The sequence below is a fragment of the Muscardinus avellanarius genome, assembly GCF_963383645.1.
Source record: "Muscardinus avellanarius genome assembly, chromosome: 10".
Classification (NCBI taxonomy): Eukaryota; Metazoa; Chordata; class Mammalia; order Rodentia; family Gliridae; genus Muscardinus; species Muscardinus avellanarius.
The window spans coordinates 349310-367851 of NC_137796.1; the positions used below are offsets into that span (position 1 = coordinate 349310).

At 46.9% G+C, this 18542-nt stretch overlaps 1 protein-coding gene across 1 annotated transcript in view; it reads left to right on the top strand.

Annotated features, from left to right (window-relative positions):
* FANCA (FA complementation group A) overlaps positions 1–18542 on the top strand; it is a gene marked incomplete at both ends in the record, with an annotated part of 72245 nt that overhangs the window by 14495 nt on the left and 39208 nt on the right. The window contains 12 exons of the mRNA XM_080702852.1: positions 713–746; positions 1224–1290; positions 7974–8080; positions 10056–10132; positions 10908–11049; positions 11359–11492; positions 13662–13772; positions 14866–14961; positions 15040–15099; positions 16615–16703; positions 17400–17460; positions 17544–17593. Of these exons, the coding sequence (XP_080558978.1) occupies positions 713–746; positions 1224–1290; positions 7974–8080; positions 10056–10132; positions 10908–11049; positions 11359–11492; positions 13662–13772; positions 14866–14961; positions 15040–15099; positions 16615–16703; positions 17400–17460; positions 17544–17593 (1028 nt within the window). The remainder of the gene's footprint in view (positions 1–712; positions 747–1223; positions 1291–7973; positions 8081–10055; positions 10133–10907; positions 11050–11358; positions 11493–13661; positions 13773–14865; positions 14962–15039; positions 15100–16614; positions 16704–17399; positions 17461–17543; positions 17594–18542) is intronic.

Consider the following 18542-nt stretch of genomic DNA (forward strand, 5'->3'; position numbering starts at 1 on the left):
GCCTCACTAAGTAGCTGAGGCTGTCCGCGAACCGCGATCCTCCAGGTCTCAGCGTCCTGAATGCTGGGATTACAAGCGTGCGTCATCACGCCCAGCTCAAAATTTTTAAAAATAGAGAGGGGATTGAGGAGGGAGCTGGGGGAAGCCCACCAAGTGCTGTGTTCACATATGTCACTATCACCATGAACTACATTGTAATGTGAGACTATAGTACACCAGTAAAAGTATTTAAAAAGTGGGGAGGGGTGGCACACGCTTATAATCCCTGTTCTTGGGAGGCTGAGACAGGAGGATCTCAGCTTCAAGATCAGCTTCAGCAAGTATTGAGACTCTCATCAAAGTAACAAGACCCTGTTTCAAAGTAAAAATAAAATAAGGCAGGCTGGGTGTGGTGGGGCACGCTTGTAATCCCCGCGCTTGGGAGGCTGAGACAGGAGGATCACATAGGTTCAAAGTCAGCCTCAGCTACTTAGTGAGGGTCTCAGCAACTTAGTGAGACCCTGTTTCCAAATAAAAGTATAAAATAGGTCTGGGAGTATAGCCTGGAGGTAGAAAAGTCCCTGGGTTCCACTCCCAGTACCACCAGAAAAACAAGAAAAAATAAGGCTGGGGTTGTAGCTCAGAGGTTGAACACTCCTGAGTTCTATCCCAATACTAAAAAAAGGAAAAGAAAAAAAATGACTGTGACAGGATCTGTGTTCTGTTCCGACAGGTTGCCACTGATGTACTGCAGAGAATGCTGACTTGTAAGTCCAATGCTGATTTGGAGTCTGGGCCCGAGCCCAGATTGCAACTGCCTTTGCTTATTACCAACCCCAGCACTTTTCAGCCTTTCTGTTTGGAGTGGCTCACTTCTGGATGTTTCGCTGTTCAGAGCCCCGCTTCTGGGAGGCCCCTTTTGAGGTTGTAGTTTGATGGGAATTTACCCTGCACTTTTTGTTCTGTCAGTTCAGTGTGGCTTACATTCAAATTCCAGAACTATAAAGTGCTACCTACTTGTTGGAGAGGCAGCAGGTCGGTGTGTTTTGATGAATTTTAAAGCTTGCAGATCTCAGTGCATTGAGGTCGTTTAGGTGTCTTGATGGACGGGGGCCCTCTGGGGCTTTAGGCCCTTGTGGAGGCTGGTGACTTAGAAATTGGCCCCTTGTCCACATGCTCTTAGGGTGGTCTCTGGTGGGCTGTTAGCATTGCCGACACAGTTTTCTCCTCTGCTCTCTTGCCAGTTGCACTTGATGCTTTGGCTGCCGGCCTTCAGGAGGAGTCCTCAGCTCACAGGGTGGTGAGGAACTGGTACGCTGGGGAGGAGCCCTGGGCTCACCGGGGTGGCGACGCGCCTGTGTGGGGAGGACTTCCTGCTGCGTTAGGCTCCTGGTGTTTTAGGCAGAGTAGCAACAGCTCTCCTTGGGCACCCTCTGTCTGCCCCGGGGTCTGTCCTGCCTCCAGGATTCCTCAGGCACGGGGCCAAGGGTCAATGTCAGACTTCTCTCCAACCTCACGCGCTCAGCACCGGTGTCCCGGGGAACCAGTGCACAGCTCCCCTGCCCTTTCCTGCCCTCAGACGCCCCCTCCCTGCCACAAAGCTTTCTAGGACACGCTCTGTCACCACCCTTTAGCTCAGCCCTTCGCTGCGCTCCAGGGGCCTGCTTATCAGTCAGCCTTATTCTCCAGGGCGTCATGGAGACATGTAGACAGACCTGAGGGTAGGAAGGCGGGCTGTCAGGGTTGGTGTCACACTACCATGGCTAGGGCGCCCTAACGTGGAGTCTCACGGAGCCAGGCAGCGCCCATGTTTCTAGGACTTCAGTTTTACACCCCTAAACCTCCTCTTGGTTTTTTTTATATTTTTAATGTTACTTTATTTATTTTGCTGCTGGTACTGGGATTGGACCCAGGGACATTCTACCTTCAAGCAGGAACCCCCAGCCCCTATTTTAGTTTTTTTTTGTGTGTGGGTCTGGGGATAAAACCCAGGGACATACTACCCCCAGCCCTATTTTTTATTCTTTATTTTGAAACGGTCTCACTGAGTTGCAGGGGGCCTCGCTAAATAGTAGCTGAGGTGGTCTTTGAACCGTGATCCTCCTGTTTCAGCTGCCCATATGCTGGGGATTACAAGTGTGTGCCGCAATGCCCGGCAAAAATACTGCCTTATTTTCTTTTTTTTTTTTCTTTTAAATTTTTTTATTGGTGCATTATATTCAAACATATTGGGGTAAAAAACTTGTGTGTACAAACATGTACTCGTTGCTGATTTAACCCCTACCCCATTCCCACCCCATTCCCTCCCCGTCCCTCTCTCCCTTGCTTGGCTTAGTGATTGACTTCGATATGTTTAAGTACATTGTGTGTTTTAGAGATTTTCCTCTTCCCCCCTCCTTTCTCCTCCTTTAGGTTGTCTTGTTTGCTCCTCTATAGGATTTCCTCTTTCAAGAGTTCCTCCTATGACCCATTTCTCCCTAACTCTCACATATTAGGGGAAGCATCTGATTTCTTATTTTTTTTGACTGATTAATCTCACTTAGCATAATGCCCTCCAGTTCCATCCATTTCCCTGAAAATGATGTAATTGAGTTTTTTTTTTTGATGGCTGAGTAAAATTCCATTGTGTACATATCCCACAGTTTTGTAATCCATTCATCTGTTGATGGACATCTTGGCTGGTTCCATAGTTTGGCTATGGTGAATTGTGCAGCTATGAACATAGATACACATGCATTAGTCTGGTAGTTTGGCTTCCTATCTTTTGGGTAGATACCCAGAAGTGGTAATGCTGGATCAAATGGTAGATTTGTTCCCATTCTTCTGAGGATTCTCCATATTGTTTTCCAAAGTGGTTGTACTAATTTACAATCCCACCAACAATGTCTTAGAGTTCCCACTTCTCCACATCCTCGCCAGCATCTGTTGTTTGTGTTTTGAATGATGGCCATTCTAGTTGGAGTTAGGTGAAATCTCAGGGTAGTTTTGATTTGCATCTCTCTGATTGCCAGTGATGTTGAGCGTTTTTTCATGCATTTATTGGCCATTTGAATTTCTTTTGTGAAGTGTCTATTTAGTTCATTTGCCCATTTTGTTATTGGATGCTTTGTTTTCTTAGTGTTGAGTTTCTTGAGTTCTCTGTATATTCTAGATATTAGTCCTCTATCGGTGGTGTAGGTGGCAAAAATCTTCTCCCATTCTGTTGGCTCTCGATTGAGGTTCTTGACAGTTTCCTTTGCTGAACAGAAGCTCTTCAGTTTCATGCAATCCCATGTATTGATTCTCCTTTTAATTTGTTGTGCCTTTGGGGTCTTGTTGAGGAAATGTTTATCTGTGCCTATGTGTTGTAGTGTTGGACCTATGCCCTCTTCAAGGAGCTTCAAGGTCTCTGGTTTAATTTCCAAGTCTTTGATCCATTGTGAGTTTACTTTTGTACAGGGTGAAAAAGTGGGATTAATTTCCAATTTTCTGCATATGGTTAACCAGTTTTGCCAACACCATTTGTTGAAGAGGCTATCTTTTTTCCAGTGTATGTTTTTGGCCCCTTTGTCAAAAATCAATTGGCTAAAAGTGTGTGGACTTGTTTCTGGGTCTTCTATTCTGCTCCATTGGTCTATATTTCTGTTCTTTTGCCAGTACCATGCTGTTTTTATTACAATGGCTTTGTAGTATAGTTTAAAGTCAGGTATTGTGATTCCTCCTGTGTGGTTTTGTTGCTGAGAACTACCTTGGCTATTCTGGGCTTTATGTTATTCCAGATAAATTTAAGGACTGATTTTTCTATTTCTGTGAGGAATGATCTTGGTAGTTTAATGGGCATTGCGTTAAATCTGTAGGTCACTTTTGGGAGGATGGCCTTTTTTTTTTTTTTTTTTTTTGGTAGTACTGGGGTTCCTGGAAGCCCTTCTACCTCCGGGCTACACTCCCAGACCTATTGTTATATTTTTTATTTGGAAACAGGGTCTCCTAAGCCAGCACGTGCGGCTGGCTTCGAACCTGCGCGATCCTCCTGTCTCTGCCTCCCAAGGGCGGGGATTACAAACGTGCGTCACCACGCCCGGCTGGAGGATGGCCATTTTAATGATATTTATTCTGCCAATTCATGAACATGGAAGATCTTTCCATCTTCTAAGATCTTCTTCAATTTCTTTTTTCAGTGTTTTATAATTTTCTTTGTAGAGATCTTTTACCTCCTTGGTCAAGTTTATTCCTAGGTATTTTATTTTCTTGTGGGAGATCCTGAGTGGAAGTGTTTTCTGAATTTCTTTTCAGTGAATTTATGGTTGGTGTACAGGATAGCTTCTGATTTTTTAAGATTGATTTTGTATCCAGATACTTTGCTGAATTTGTTGATCAGTTCTATAAGCCTTTTGGTTGAGTTTGTTGGGTTTTCTAAATATAGTATCATGTCTTCTGCAAATAGTGAAAGCTTGAGTTCTTCTTTTCCTATTTGTACTCCTTTGATTTCCTTTTCTTGCCTTATTGCTCTGGCTAGAGTCTCTAGTACTATATTAAAGAGAAGTGGTGATAGTGGACATCCTTGTCTCGTTCCAGTTTTTAGGGGGAATTCTTGAAGTTTTTCCCCATTTAATATGATGTTGGCAGTGGGCTTATTGTAGATTGCCTTAATAATGTTGAGATATGTTCCTTCTCTTCCAATTCTCTGCAGTGTTTTTATCATAAATGGATGCTGAATTTTATCAAATGCTTTTTCAGCGTCTGTTGAGATGATTATATGATTTTTGTCTTTGATTCTGTTTATATGATGAATTACATGGATTGATTTTCGTATATTGAACCAGCCTTGCATCCCTGGGATGAACCCTACCTGATCATGGTGTATGGTTTTCTTGATGTGGTTTTGAATGCGTGTTGCTAGTATTTTGTTTAATAGTTTTGCATCCAAGTTCATCAGAGATATAGGCCTGTAGTTTTCCTTCCTTGAACTGTCTTTATTCGGTTTGGGTATTAGTGTGATGTTGGCTTCATAGAATGTATTTGGGAGAGTCCCGGTTTCTTCTATTTTGTGAAATAGTTTGAGTAGTATTGGGGTTAGCTCTTCTATAAAGGTTTTATAGAATTCACTTGGGAAACCATCTGGTCCTGGGCTTTTCTTTGATGGTAAGCTCTTTATTGCTGTTTCAATCTCTTTGATTGTTATTGGTTGGTTTAAGTGTTCTATATCTTCTTGACTCAGTTTAGGAAGGTTGTATTTATCTAGGAAGTTGTCGATTTCCTCCAGATTTTTCATTTTGTTGGAGTATAGTTTTTCAAAGTAGTTTCTGATAATCCTCTGGATTTCTACGCTGTCAGTAGTAATGTCTCCTTTTTCATTTCTTATCTTCATAATTTGGGTTGATTCTCTCTTTTTTTTAGTTAGGTTGGCTAGTGGTTTATCAATCTTGTTAATTTTTTCAAGAAACCAGCTTTTGGTTTTGTTGATTTTCTGTATTGTTTTTTTATTCTCTATTTCGTTAATTTCTGCTCTACTTTTAATAATTTCCCGTCTTCTGCTGGCTTTGGGGTTCAATTGTTCCTGCTTTTCAAGGGCTTTGAGGTGTGTCGTTAGGCTATTTATTTGAAGATTTTCTGTTTTTCTTATGTGAGCACTCAGTGCTATAAATTTTCCTCTTAATACTGCCTTCAAAGTGTCCCAGAGGTTTTGATATGTTGTATCTTTATTTTCATTTGTTTCTAGAAATTTCTTGATTTCACCTCTTAAATCTTCTATGACCCATTTTTCATTCAGAAGTGTGGTGTTCAGTCTCCACATGTTTATGTTGTTTCTCTGGGTCTTCTTATAGTTGGTTTCTAGTTTCTTTCCATTATGGTCTGAAATGACACAGGGAAGTATGTAACATTTTTTAAATTTGCTAGTGCTCATTTTGTGTCCCAGGATGTGATCTGTTTTGGAGAAGGTTCCGTGAGCAGCTGAGAAAAATGTAAACCTTGCTGTAGTTAGGTGAAATATTCTATATGTGTCCAACAGGTTCATTTGGTTAATGGTGTTCTTTAGTTCTGAGGCATCTTTACTGACCCTTTGTCTGGAAGATCGGTCTAGTATTGTGAGAGGTGTGTTGAAGTCTCCCAGTATTATTGTGTTGGGATTTATGTGTGACTTCATGTCACAAAGAGTTTGATTTATGAAAGTAGCTGCCCCTATGTTTGGGGCATAGATGTTGATTATTGTTATTTCCTCTTGCTGGATTATTCCTTTTACCAGTAAAATGTGACCTTCTTTGTCTCTTCTAATAAGTTGCTTAGAGCCTCACTAAGTAGCTGAGGCTGGTTTCTAACCTGTGCAATCTTCCTGTCTCAGCCTCCCAAGTGCTAGATTACAAGTGTGCACCACCACACCTGGCATATTTAAAAATCAGATATCTTGTTTGGTGTGGTGATGCACGCTTGTAATCCCAGCATTTGTGAGGCTGAGACAGGAGGATCTGGGTTTGTGGCCAGCCTCAGCTACTTAGTGAGGCCCTCTGCAACTTAGTGAGACCTTGTTTCGAAATAAAGAATAAAATATGGGGCTGGGGTATAGCTCAGAGGTAGAATGCCCCTGGGTTAAATCCCTAGCAATAATAATAATAATAATAATAATAATAATAATAATAAATCAGATGTCTCTTGCCATCTGGCTGTAGTGTTCCGAAGCCTGCCCTGTGAAGAACACAGTCCGGGCTGTGAGGCCAGCCCCCTGCCTGGGGTATTGCACGGGCCTCTGGATCAGAGAGGGCTGACCTCTGTGGTTGGGTGTGTGACCTTGGGGCAGCTTGTTGAACTGGAACTCATGATTCTCTCACTTGGTCGTTTGGGTACAAAGTGTCCCTTGTTGTGGGTTGAATGTCATGTCATTGCCAGGCAAAGTCTTGCCCAGCTACAAGCCACTGACAGCCCTGGGTGTCTCCAGTTCCAGGCTCTGCCCATCCCAGTTCACGCCATGGATGCTCATGGATACCTGCCGCTGATCTTACTTCCTTATCTCAAGGGGCGACATTGGGCGCTGCTGGGGTTGACCCTGTGTGCCAGGCACTGTCAGAGGCTTTGTTCCAGATTTGGCATGCCCCTAGGAGAGAGGTTAATGACTTCCTTCACGTGGTGAGGCTGGGCTTTGTGAAGTGGCTACGTTTGCTGGAACCCACCTCATCACTTTGCCCCAGTGCTTACGATCGGATGGAACCAGGGGCATTCAACCTCTGAGCTACAGCCCCTGCCCTATTTTTTAGTCTTTATTTTGAAGCCGGGTCTCACTGAGTTGCAGAGGGCCTCACTAAGTAGCTGAGGCTGTCCGCGAACCTCTGGTCTCAGCCTCCTGAATGCTGGAATTACAAGCGTGCCCACCACGCCCGGCTTTGGCCCACACTTTCTAAGCAGTTTCCAGTCTTCTCTGTGCTTCTGGTCTCTTGACTGTGTCTGTTGCTTCCTTTGTTTTCAAAACCACATTACTTGGATTCTGTTTAAAGCCTGTGGCTGGCCTGGCTCAGTGATCTATGCCAGTAATCTAAACCACTCAGGAGGCTGAGGCAGGACAATTGCAAGTTTGAAGCCAGACAGGGGAACTTAGCGAGACCTTGTCTGAAAGTAAAGAGGACTGGACTGCTGGACATGGTGGCCCGTGTCTGTAATCCTTGGGAGGCTTAGACAGGAGGATCACAGGTTCAAGGACAGCCTCAGCAACTTAGTGAGGCTGTCATCAACTTAGACCCTGTTTCCAAATAAAAATAAAACAGCGCTGGGATGTAGCCCAGCGGTAGAACGCCCCTGGGTTCAGCACCACAAAAAATAAAATAAAAAGGGCTGGGGAAGTATCTCAGTGGTAGAGCACCCATAGGTTTAATCCCAGTACCTGAAAAAGAAAAGCCTCAGTGGCCTGACTGAGAGCAGTTTGAAGGCTAGTAGCAAAGCCCTGCCCATGACCCCATTGCTGTTGGGACATGTGCTATGCAGAGGGCGGTATTTCCTGAAGCTTCCTGCTGCCTTTGCTGCCTTTGCAGGTTTGGTATGTTCAGTGCACTCCCACGTATGGTTCCCACGGATTCTCTGAAGAAGTTCTTCAGTCACACTCTGACCCAGATTCTCACCCACAGCCCTGTGCTGAAAGGTAGGCCCCAGTGCTTTGGCTGCAAGCCCCTGCACAGTCTGGGGGCAGTTCTCCGTGCCTTGGTGACAGTAATAGAGAGTACATGGACCTTTCCGCAGGTTTGTGGCTCTGCCCTTGACAGGAGCTTGGGTCCTGAGACTTGTGGGCACAATTTAATGCTCTAAGATACCGTATTATTAAATGCCCTTACATTTCAAAACAGTTTTCTGGGGTGAAGGTAGAGTATTTTCCTAGGATGTGAGGCCTTGGATTCAATCCCCAGCATCAACAAAGAAATTAAAAGAAAAAATATAGCCAGGCATGGTGGCGCACACATGTAATCCCAGTACTTGGGAGGCTGAGACAGAAGGATCTCTCAGGTTCGAAGCCAGCCTCAGTTACTTAGTGAGGCTCTCAGCAACTTAGTGAGACCTTGTTTTCAAGTAAAATATAAAAAATAGGTCTGGCTGGGCATGGTGGCGCACACGTTTAATCCCCGTGCTTGGGAGGCAGAGACAGGAGGATCGCGCAGGTTCGAAGCCAGCCGCGCTGGCTTAGGAGACCTTGTTTCCAAATTAAAAAGTATAAAATAGGTCTGGGAGTGTATCCCAGAGGTAGAAGGGCTTCCAGGAACCCCAGTACCACCACCAAAAAATAAATAAATAAATAAATAAATAAATAATAGGTCTGGCCGGGCGTAGTGGCATACACTTGTAATCCCAGAATTTGGGAAGCTGAGACAGGAGGATCATGGTTTGCAGACAGCCTCAGGTACTTAGTGAGGCCCTCTGTAACTTAGTGAGACCCTGTTTCAAAATAAAGAATATAAAATAGGGTTGGGGGTGTGGCTTGGAGGTAGAATGTCCCTGGGTTTCATTCCATCACTGCTAAAAAATATAAAATAAACTAAAATAAATTAAAAATAGGTCTGCAGTGTAGCCCAGAGGTAGAAAGCCCCTGGGTTCCATCCCCAGTACCACAAAAAATGGAAGAAAAAATAATATATATGAGACTAATTTCCTTGTTAGAAAATTCAGAGTTGAAGAGAGGACAGAAGAATTGTCATCTATTTTATCATTAATATAGAAACTTCTGGCCAGGCGTGGTGGCTTACACTTGTAATCCCAGCATTTGGGAGGCTGAGACAGGAGAATTGTGGTTCATGGCCAGCCTCAGCTACTTAGTGAGGCCCTTAGCAACTCAATGAGACCCTCTTTAAATAGGTCTGGCCAGGCGTGGTGGCACGCCCTGTTTAAAAATAAAGAATAAAGCCAGGCGTGGTGGTACATGCTTGTAATCCCTGTGCTTGGGAGGCTGAGACAGGAAGATCACACAGGTTCAAAGCCAGCCTCAACTACTTAGTGAGGCTCTCAGCAACTTAGTGAGACCCTGTTTCCAAATAAAATATAAAAAAGGTCTGGGAGTATAGCCCGGAGGTAGAAAGCCTCTGGGTTCCACCCCCAGCACCACCAAAAATAAAAATAAAAAATAAAAATAAAGAATAAAAAAGAGGGCTGGGGATGTAGAATGCCCCTGTGTGTAGAATCCATCTGCAGTGCTATTAATTAATTAATTAATTAAATAGAAACAATTTTGTGATACTGGGAATTGTTTCTTTTTATTTTTTTGCGGGTCTGGGGATGGAACCCAGGGGCATTCGACCTCCAAGCTACACCCCCTGCCCTACTTTTCATTCTTCATTTTAAAACAGGGTCTCAAAGTTGCAGAGAGCCTTACTAAGTAGTTGATGCTGTCCGTGAACTGCGATCCTCTGGTCTCAGTCTCCCAAATGCTGGAATTACAAGCATGCACCATTGCACCCAGCGTACTGGGCATTGAACCCAGTGGTATTTTGTCTCTGAGACACACACCCCCAGTCCTGTTTTATTCTTTTATTTTGAAACAGCTGAGATTACAAGCATGTGCCACCATGCCTGGCTCTAAAACAGTTTGATAAATTCTGACTTGAAGCTTGTGTTTGTTTTTTCTTCCAAAGCATCGGATGCGATTCAGACGCAGAGAGAGTGGAGCTTCACAAGGACCCAGCCTGTGCTCACTGCGCTCTACCGCAGGGTGAGTGTCCAGTGGTGCATGAGTGGACCACTGCTGCCCGGGGCTGGCCAGTTCAGGGCCTGATCTGAAGCTCTGGCTTTGTTGTCATGGTCACAGTGGCCCTTGTGGACACCCAATGCCCCTTCCAGACTACAGTCCAGGGTCAACAGACTGGACATGTCACTTGGCCAGAGTCCCTCTTCCTTCGAATGAGGATTCCTCTATCCAGTGCTGGCTACTGGCCAGGGCGTCCACTGTCAAAACTCCTCCTTGGCCAGGCGTGGTGGCGCATGCTTGTAATCCCCACGCTTGGGAGGCGGAGACAGGAGGATTACACAGGTTCGAAGCCGGCCATGCTGGCTTAAGAGACCCTGTTTCAGCTGGGTGTGGTGGCGCATGCTTGTAATCCCCGTTCTTGGGAGGCGGAGACAGGAGGATCACGCTGGTTCGAAGCCAGCCTTGCTGGCTTAGGAGACCCTGTTTCCAAATAAAATATAAAATAGGTCTGGGAGTGTAACCCAGAGATAGAAGGGTTTCCAGGAATCCCAGTACCACCAGGAAAAAAAAAAAAAAAAAGAATAAAATAGGTCTGGGAGCGTAGCCCGGAGGTAGAAGGGCTTCCGGGAACCCCAGTACCACCAAAAACAAACAAACAAAAAAAACTCTTCCTTGTATACTTGCCTGGTTGTAGAGGCAGCTGCTGTGGGCCCTGGTCTTGGAGGGAGGGAGGGAAGGGGCCAGCGCTGCCTGGCAGTGGTTGGCTCTGTATTGAAGGGAGCCGGGACTTTTGTTTTAGCTCTTTGTAGTGCTGAGTCCAGAGGAGTCGGTTCACTACTTGCAGGAAGTCTTGGAAACACATGAGGTTAACTGGCAGCGCGTGCTCTCCTGTGTGTCCACTCTGGTCATCTGCTTCCCAGAGGCACAGCAGCTGGTTAAAGGTACGCGCTGTTCTGAGCTGCGAGGTGCTGTGGAGGGCGTGCACATATGTGGTCTGTGTGCGTGCCAGCAGTGTGTGCTTGAGGGGTCCATCAGTGATGGCGGTGGCGAAGCTCCTCCTCACCTGCCTGGAGCCGGCTGCCGCTCTCTAACAGTGGAGCGTGCTCCTTCCTTTCCCTGCTCTGCTGGCTGCCTGGCCTCCTGGAAGCTGGTGTTGGGTGGGCACATCCTCCTCGCCAGACTCTGCATCAGCAGACTGCACGTTCCACCTGGGCTGCCCTCTGCCTGCTGACTATGCCATGGTCTCGTAGACTGGGTGGCCCGTCTGCTGGCCCATGCCTTTGAGAACTACCACCTGGACAGCATGGTCACGGCGTTCCTGATTGTGCGCCAGGCTGCGCTGGAGGGCCCTGCTGCATTCCCGTCCTATGCCGAATGGTTCAAGGTGAGTGACCTAGAAGAGGGTTGCCTAACCCACTGGCCCTCCTTGCTGGCTAGGCACAGGAACGGTTGGAATCCTCACCAGCTGCTGTCTGCAGTGAGGCTGAGTGAGCTTTAGGTGGTGAGCCTTGAGAGATGGCCCAGACCTTCCACAGGCATCTCCAGCAGCCTCTGGCTGTGTTCTGCTCCCCAGCAAGAGGCGCCCTGTCCCTCCTCCTTCCTCATCTGCTTGACGGAGCCTCTTCCTCTCTGGTAGGAAAGTCAGGAAACATGCTAGGCAAGAGTGGAAGCAGCCGCTGCTACTCGGCAGGACGTGCTGCTTGTTGTGTTCCTGAGTGTTTCAAGACACGCCTATTCCGAGAGGCCCTTCTACTCTCCCTTATTCTTTTTTTTTATTTCCGGGTCTGGGGATGGAACCCAGGGGCATTATACCTCTGAGCTACACCCCAGCCCTATTTTTTTATTCTTTAATTCGAAACAGGGTCTCACTAAGTTGCGGAGGGCCTCACTAAGTAGCTGAGGCTGTCCGCGAACCACAATCCTCCAGTCTCAGCCTCCCGAATGCTGGGATTACACCCACTTCCCTTGTTCTTTTGTTCTCCATAATACACCTACTTTCTCTCTGATAATTTGGAGTAGTTCCTAAGCCTAAATTGGCATCAGACTTGTGGGGGAGGAGCTTTGAAAGTGCAGGTGAAGATCAGTAACGTTTAAGTAACACCCATGTTACTTCTAAGGGTAGGTACACAGAAGAGTTGGCTGATTTTGACAGAATGTGGCCCTTTTAAAAGGGTAAGGCTGCCGGGCGTGGTGGCGCACACTTGTAATCCGAGCATTTGGGAGGGTGAGATGGGAGGATCTGGGTTTGTGGACAGCCTCAGCTACTTAGTGAGGCCCTTTGCAAGTCAGTGAGACCCTGATTCAAAATAAAGAATAAGCTGGGTGTGGTGGCGCACACTTGTAATCCCCATGCTTGGGAGGCGGAGACAGGAGCATCGCGCTGGTTTGAAGCCAGCCTCCCTGGTTTAAGAGACCCTGTTTCCAATTAAAAATATAAAATGGCTGGGTGTAGTGGTGCACACTTTTAATCACTGCGTTTGGGAGGCGGATACAGGAGGATCATACAGGTTCGAAGCCAGTCACGCTGGCTTAAGAGATCCTGTTTCTAAATTTTAAAAAGTATACAATAGGTCTGGGAGTGTAGCCCGGAGGTAGAAGGGTTTCCAGGAACCCCAGTACCACACACACACACACACACACACACACACACACACAAAATAATAATATAAAATAGGGTTGAGGGTGTAGCTCGGAGGAAGAATGCCCCTGTGTTCCATCCCCAGTACTACATTAAAAAAATAAATAAATAAAAGGTTAAGGCTCATGCTTGCTTTGGGCACATACACTAAAATTGGAACAAGATTAGGGTGGCCCCTACACAAGAATGACACACAAATTTGTGAAGCATTCCATATTTTGGGCAAGGCAAAACAAGAAAAAAAGAAAAAAGGGCACAGCTCAGGTTGCTATTCTGTTTCTCATGATGGGACCTTGTCCACAAGGTTTGAACACATCAAGTGTGCTGTGATTTCACGTGTGGTCCTATGCAGAGTTTGTGTGGTTTCTGCATGAGTTCTCATACGTGTGTTTATTTGTGGTGTATTCAAGGCTTGTGCTGACCTTCAGTCTCCTCTCACCACTCACTCCAGCATTGCCTTAGCTTGTGAAGGTAGGCTTGCTTCCGTCCTGAAGAGCTGCCTGGCCATTTTAGTGTCCTAAGGGTGACATCTTTGACCTGCGTCCTCAACCACTCTCCTGCAGAGTCCTGCCCTCTCAAGGCGGGTTTGGAAGTTAAGGTGTTCATCAATGAATGTTTGCTGAGTAAAGAGCCTCGTCAGGGAAATTGATAGATTGTGTCCCTCGGAATCACAAAAGGGTACCATAGTTGGTACAGCAACTTATTTCTGTGTTCTCCCCCATGACCCTTTTGCAGTGCTGGGGATGGAACTCTGGGCAAGTCTGTGAACCAAAATCACTCCGAGTCTCTCTTTTAGTAGCAGTTTTCTATTTGAGACAGACTGCAATAGCCCAGCCTATGCCAGATGGTGCAGCCTACAGGGTGGGAGCCCCTGAGCAGTGCAGGCCATGGGGGCTCATGTCTGTCTCTCTTCAGGCCTCCTTTGGGAGTACACGTGGCTACCATGGCTGTAGCAAGAAGGCATTGGTTTTCCTTTTCACGTTCCTGTCTGACCTGGTGCCCTGGGAAGCACCTCGGTACATGCAGGTAAGAGTCGCCTGCAGCAACCGTGATCCTGCTGCTTTCTGCTCTCCTCTTCACCGCAAGGGTCACCTACCACACATCATCTGAGCCTGCACGGCCTCTTCCCTTCCCAGGCAGCTCAGGGGGAGGCCTGGGATGTGAGTGCAGAGAGTTGACCTGCAGCCATGGAGAAGGATGAGCCAGCCAAGGTGGGAGCCTGGGAGGACTGCAGGAAGAGCAATTGTACAAAGAATCCAGTTGTGTTTTTAAGAAATGGTGTAATTTTTTTCCTTCTTTTTTTTTTTTTTTTTTTTTTTGGTACTGAGCCCAGGGGATTTTCTACCTCCAGGCTATACTCCCAGACCTGTTTAGTACTTTATTTGGAAACAGGGTCTTAGTTGCTGAGAGCCTAAGTAGCTGAGGCTGGCTTTGAACCTGTGCAATCCTCCTGTCTCAGCCTCCCAAGTATTGGGATTACAAGTGTGCACTACCACGCCCAGCACGAAATGATGTAATTTTAAACCGGGCATGATAGGAGGCTGAGACAGGAGGATCACAGGTTCGAGGACAGCCTCAGCAAATAGTGAGACTCTCATTAACCTAGTGAGACCCTGTTTCAAAGTAAACATAAAATAGGGGTGGGAGTGTACCTTGGAGGTAGAATGCCCCTGGTTCATCTTCAGTGCCCCCCCCCACGATGTATTTTTATATGTTCAAAGAGAAGAAAATGGAAGGATATACCCAAACTGCCAGTGGTCATCACTTATAGGAAAAGGAAAACAGAAATAGAACTTTACACTATCACTAGACTGTTTTTGTTTTTGTTTTGGTTCTGAGGATTGAACCCAGGTCATTTGACCTCTGAACTACACCCCCCAGCCCATTTTAGTTTTTTAAGTGGAAGGCCTTGCCGAGTTGATGAGGGCCCTCCACCTGTTGCCCAATGCTTGTGGGACCAATTTCATTGGCGTTCCTTCCTCGTTGCCCGGGGGCAGCCTTCTCGTTGTGTGATGTGATTTTGCTGTAAATGTTGCGAGTGCTCTGCTGCTGTCCCCGACAGCACCTGTAGCGGCTCTTGACTGACGCCACCACACTTCCTGTCCGTGCTCATGTGCAGGTACATGTTCTCCACCCACCACTGGTCCCCAGCAGGTACCGCTCCCTCCTCACGGACTACGTCACGCTGGCCAGGACGCGGCTGGCTGACCTCAAGGCAAGTTGGTGCCACCCTAGACCTATGGCAGCACCCAGTGCCTGTCTGTTTTTATACTCTCGTTCTTCTTTTCTGAAGGTTTCTCTGGAGAACATGGGGCTCTATGAGGATTTGTCCTCAGCCGGGGACGTCACAGAGGTAACGCTGCCTGGGGCTGCCCTGCATGTCCGGGTCCAGTTCTTTCAGCACTCATCGTTTTGTGTCTGGTTCACCTCTGAAGCAGCCAGGTGTTGGTTTTCCTGGGGTGTGTGTTCTGTGCTGTCCCACAGACTGATGGCCCTCGTGAGGGAGGAAATGTGTGCAGGAGTGCCTCAGGCCACGTGACTTTCTCCTCAGGTTCTCAGTGTGTGTAGGTTGAGTGGTCTGCCATGATTGTCCACATGAACCATAAATCAGCAGCCATGTATTATGTATGTCACTGTGTAAAAAACCCGGTTTTTTTTTGCTTTTTTTTTTTTTTTTGGTACTAGGGATTGAACCCAAGGGCATTCTGTCTCCAAACTACACCCCTAGTCCTATTTTTTAAATTTTGAAACAGGGTCTCTTTATTTATTTTTTAGTTTTTACGGTACTGTGGAACCCAGGGGCATTCTACCTCCAAGCTACACCGCAGCCCTATTTTTTTTTCTTTATTTTGAATCAGGGTCTCACTTATTTACAAAGGGCCTCACTAAACAGTAGCTGAGGCTGTCCGTAAACCACAATCCTCCTGTCTCAGCCTCCCAAATGCTGTCATTACAAGTGTGAAACAGGGTCTCTTTAGTTTGATGAAAGTCTCATACTTGCTGAGGCTGCCCTTGAACCTGTGATCCATCTCAGTCTCTCAAGTACTGAGATTAAAGGTGTGTGCCACCATGCCTGGCTCAACCTTCTGTTTCTTAAGGCTTTTTTTTTTTTTTTTGGTGGTACTGGGGTTCCTGGAAGCCCTTCTACCTCCGGGCTACACGCCCCGATTTTTACATTTTTATTTGGAAACAGGGTCTCCTAAGCCAGCACGTGTGGCTGACTTCGAACCTGCAAGATCCTCCTGTCTCCGCCTCCCAAGTGCGGGGATTATAAGCGTGTGCCACCACACCTGGCTGTTTCTTAAGACTTTTTACTTTAAAGTTGTGATTGCTGAAGAATTCTTACAGATGCTTTCATCGTAGATTCTGGCTGCTGCCAGTGTAGGTGAAAGAGTGTCATGCGATTTCCCATTCAAAACTTATTGGTGTTCATAAGTTGCCATTTCATAATTTTTTTGAATCCCAAAGATTAAGTTCTACTTCTTCTCGCCTTTCAATCTTTACTCCAACTCTTTACTCTCCCAGAAGGGGCAGCAGCAAGAAAAGGCAAGATAGCAGCTCACAGGCAGAAAAGGGAAGGGCGAGCTCTCCCAGGAGGGCAGTGACGTCTCAGAGTAGGGCTCAGCTGAACCCAGGGGCCTCCATCCCGAGCTTCTGAGGCAGAAAACAGCCAATGTGATCCCTTCCCTTTTGTGCTGGTATTTGGAGGGTTCGTGTGAATGATCCAGGTCCCCTGCCTGTCTTGGCTTTTACCTTTAATCAGTCCAGAGATTCACGGCAACAAGGGAGAGAGCAGGTCAGTGCTATCCTTAAGTCCTCGTGTTCCCCTCTTTCAACCCTTCTGTTCATTTCCCTGTTTGGAAACCAGCCCCACAACCAGGCGGCCCAGGATGTCGAGAAGGCCATCATGGTGTTCGAACACACCGGGAAGATCCCAGTCCCCGTAATGGAGGCCAGGTAGGGCTGGGCTTCCAGGAGCAGCTGTTGGCAGCAGCACACCCTAACCCGAACCCAGACCCCACCGTGATGGCCGTCAGCACGGCAGGACCTTTCACCTGCGGCCTGTGTCTGTCCTCATAGTACCTGGAGTGGGGATGGGTCCAGGGCGTGTGTGTGACACTCGGTGCCACCACGAGGCTACGGGATGGTACAGAGTGAGGTCAGAACCGTGCCCTGCCATGAGGCACCTGCTTCTGTGGTGGCATAAGGTGCCCTCCCTCCTAGAAACAGACAGCAGGCCCAGTGTGTAGGGACTGTGGTTTTTAATTAATGCTTTCTTAGTGACCAGTATGGAGCCGTGTCGGGGGGCACGTAGCAGAACACCCGTGAATTCAGTGTGATCCCAAAACATCTTAAATTCTGGCTACTGTTACTGTGGGCGAACTGATTCCAGCTTTTGGGAGTTTGAGAGCAATTTCAAGGAGAACACCCAGAACGGTCCCAAAGGACCTTTGTGGACTGATTGCCCCAGTTTCACGGCTACACTGGGGTGAGGGGACAAGGGCAGAGTCCCGAGAATGCAGAGCTGTTGCTAGTGAGACTGCCCTCCGCGTGACACATCCAGGAGAGTGCCCAGGAGCCTAAAAACATGACTGAGCATCCGAGCCTCACCCCTGGGCTGCAGTGACAGCGTGCCTTCCTTCTGTGCTGCAGCATATTCAGGAGGCCCTACTATGTGTCCCACTTCCTCCCCGCCTTGCTCACCCCTCGCGTGGTAAGTATGCATGCCTGCAGTTGCCTTTCTGGGAGCAGTGTGCCTCTGTCTGGGTCTCACTTGCTGCCTCTTTCTTCCTGCAGCTTCCAGCAGCCCCTGATTCTCGAGTGGCTCTCATAGAGGCTCTGAAGAGGTAACGCAAGAGCTGTTTCAGTGGGCGTTTTTGGATTTTGATTTTTGTTTTTGTGTTTTTTTGGTGTTGGGGATAGAACCCAGGGCCATTCTACCTCCAAGCTACACTCCCACTCCCAGCCCTTTTTATTATTTATTTATTTATTTATTTATTTATTTATTTATTTAGCAGTACTGGGAATTGAACCCAGAGCATTCTACTTTTGAGCTACACCCCCCCAGCCCTATTTTTATTTTTATTTTTTTCAGTAGTAGGGATCGAACCCAGGGGAATTCTACTGCTGAGTTATGCTACACCCCCAGACCTATTTTTTATTCTTTATTTTGAAACAGAGTCTCACTGAGTTGCAAAGAGCCTCACTAAGTAGCTGAGGCTGGCCACATACTGTGATCCTCCTGTCTCAGCCTCCCAAATGCTGGGATTACAAGCGTGCACTACCACACCCGCCCCCTGCCCTATTTATTTTCTTTCTTTCTTTCTTTCTTTCTTTCTTTCTTTCTTTCTTTCTTGCGGGTTTGGGGATGGAACCCAGGGTCATTCGACCTCCGAGTGACACCCCCTGCCCTATTTTTATTCTTTATTTTGAAACCAGGTCTCACTGAGTTGCAGAGGGCCTCACTAAGTAGCTGAGGCTGTCTGCGAACCGTGATCCTCTTGTCTCAGTCTCCCAAATGCTGGGATTACAAGCGTGTGCCACCACACCCGGCTCTATTTTTATTCTTTAATTTGAAACAGGGTCTCACTAAGTTGTAGAGGGCCTCACTAAGTAGCTGAGGCCAACTGTGAACCTGCGATCCTCCTGTTTCATCCTCCCAAGTTTGTGATTACAAGTGTGCGCCTCCACACCTAGATCTTTATTTTTTATTTTGAAACAGGGTCTTGCTATGTTACTGAGGGTCTTACTACGTTGCTGAGACTGGCCTTGAACCTTTGATCTTCCTGTCTCAAT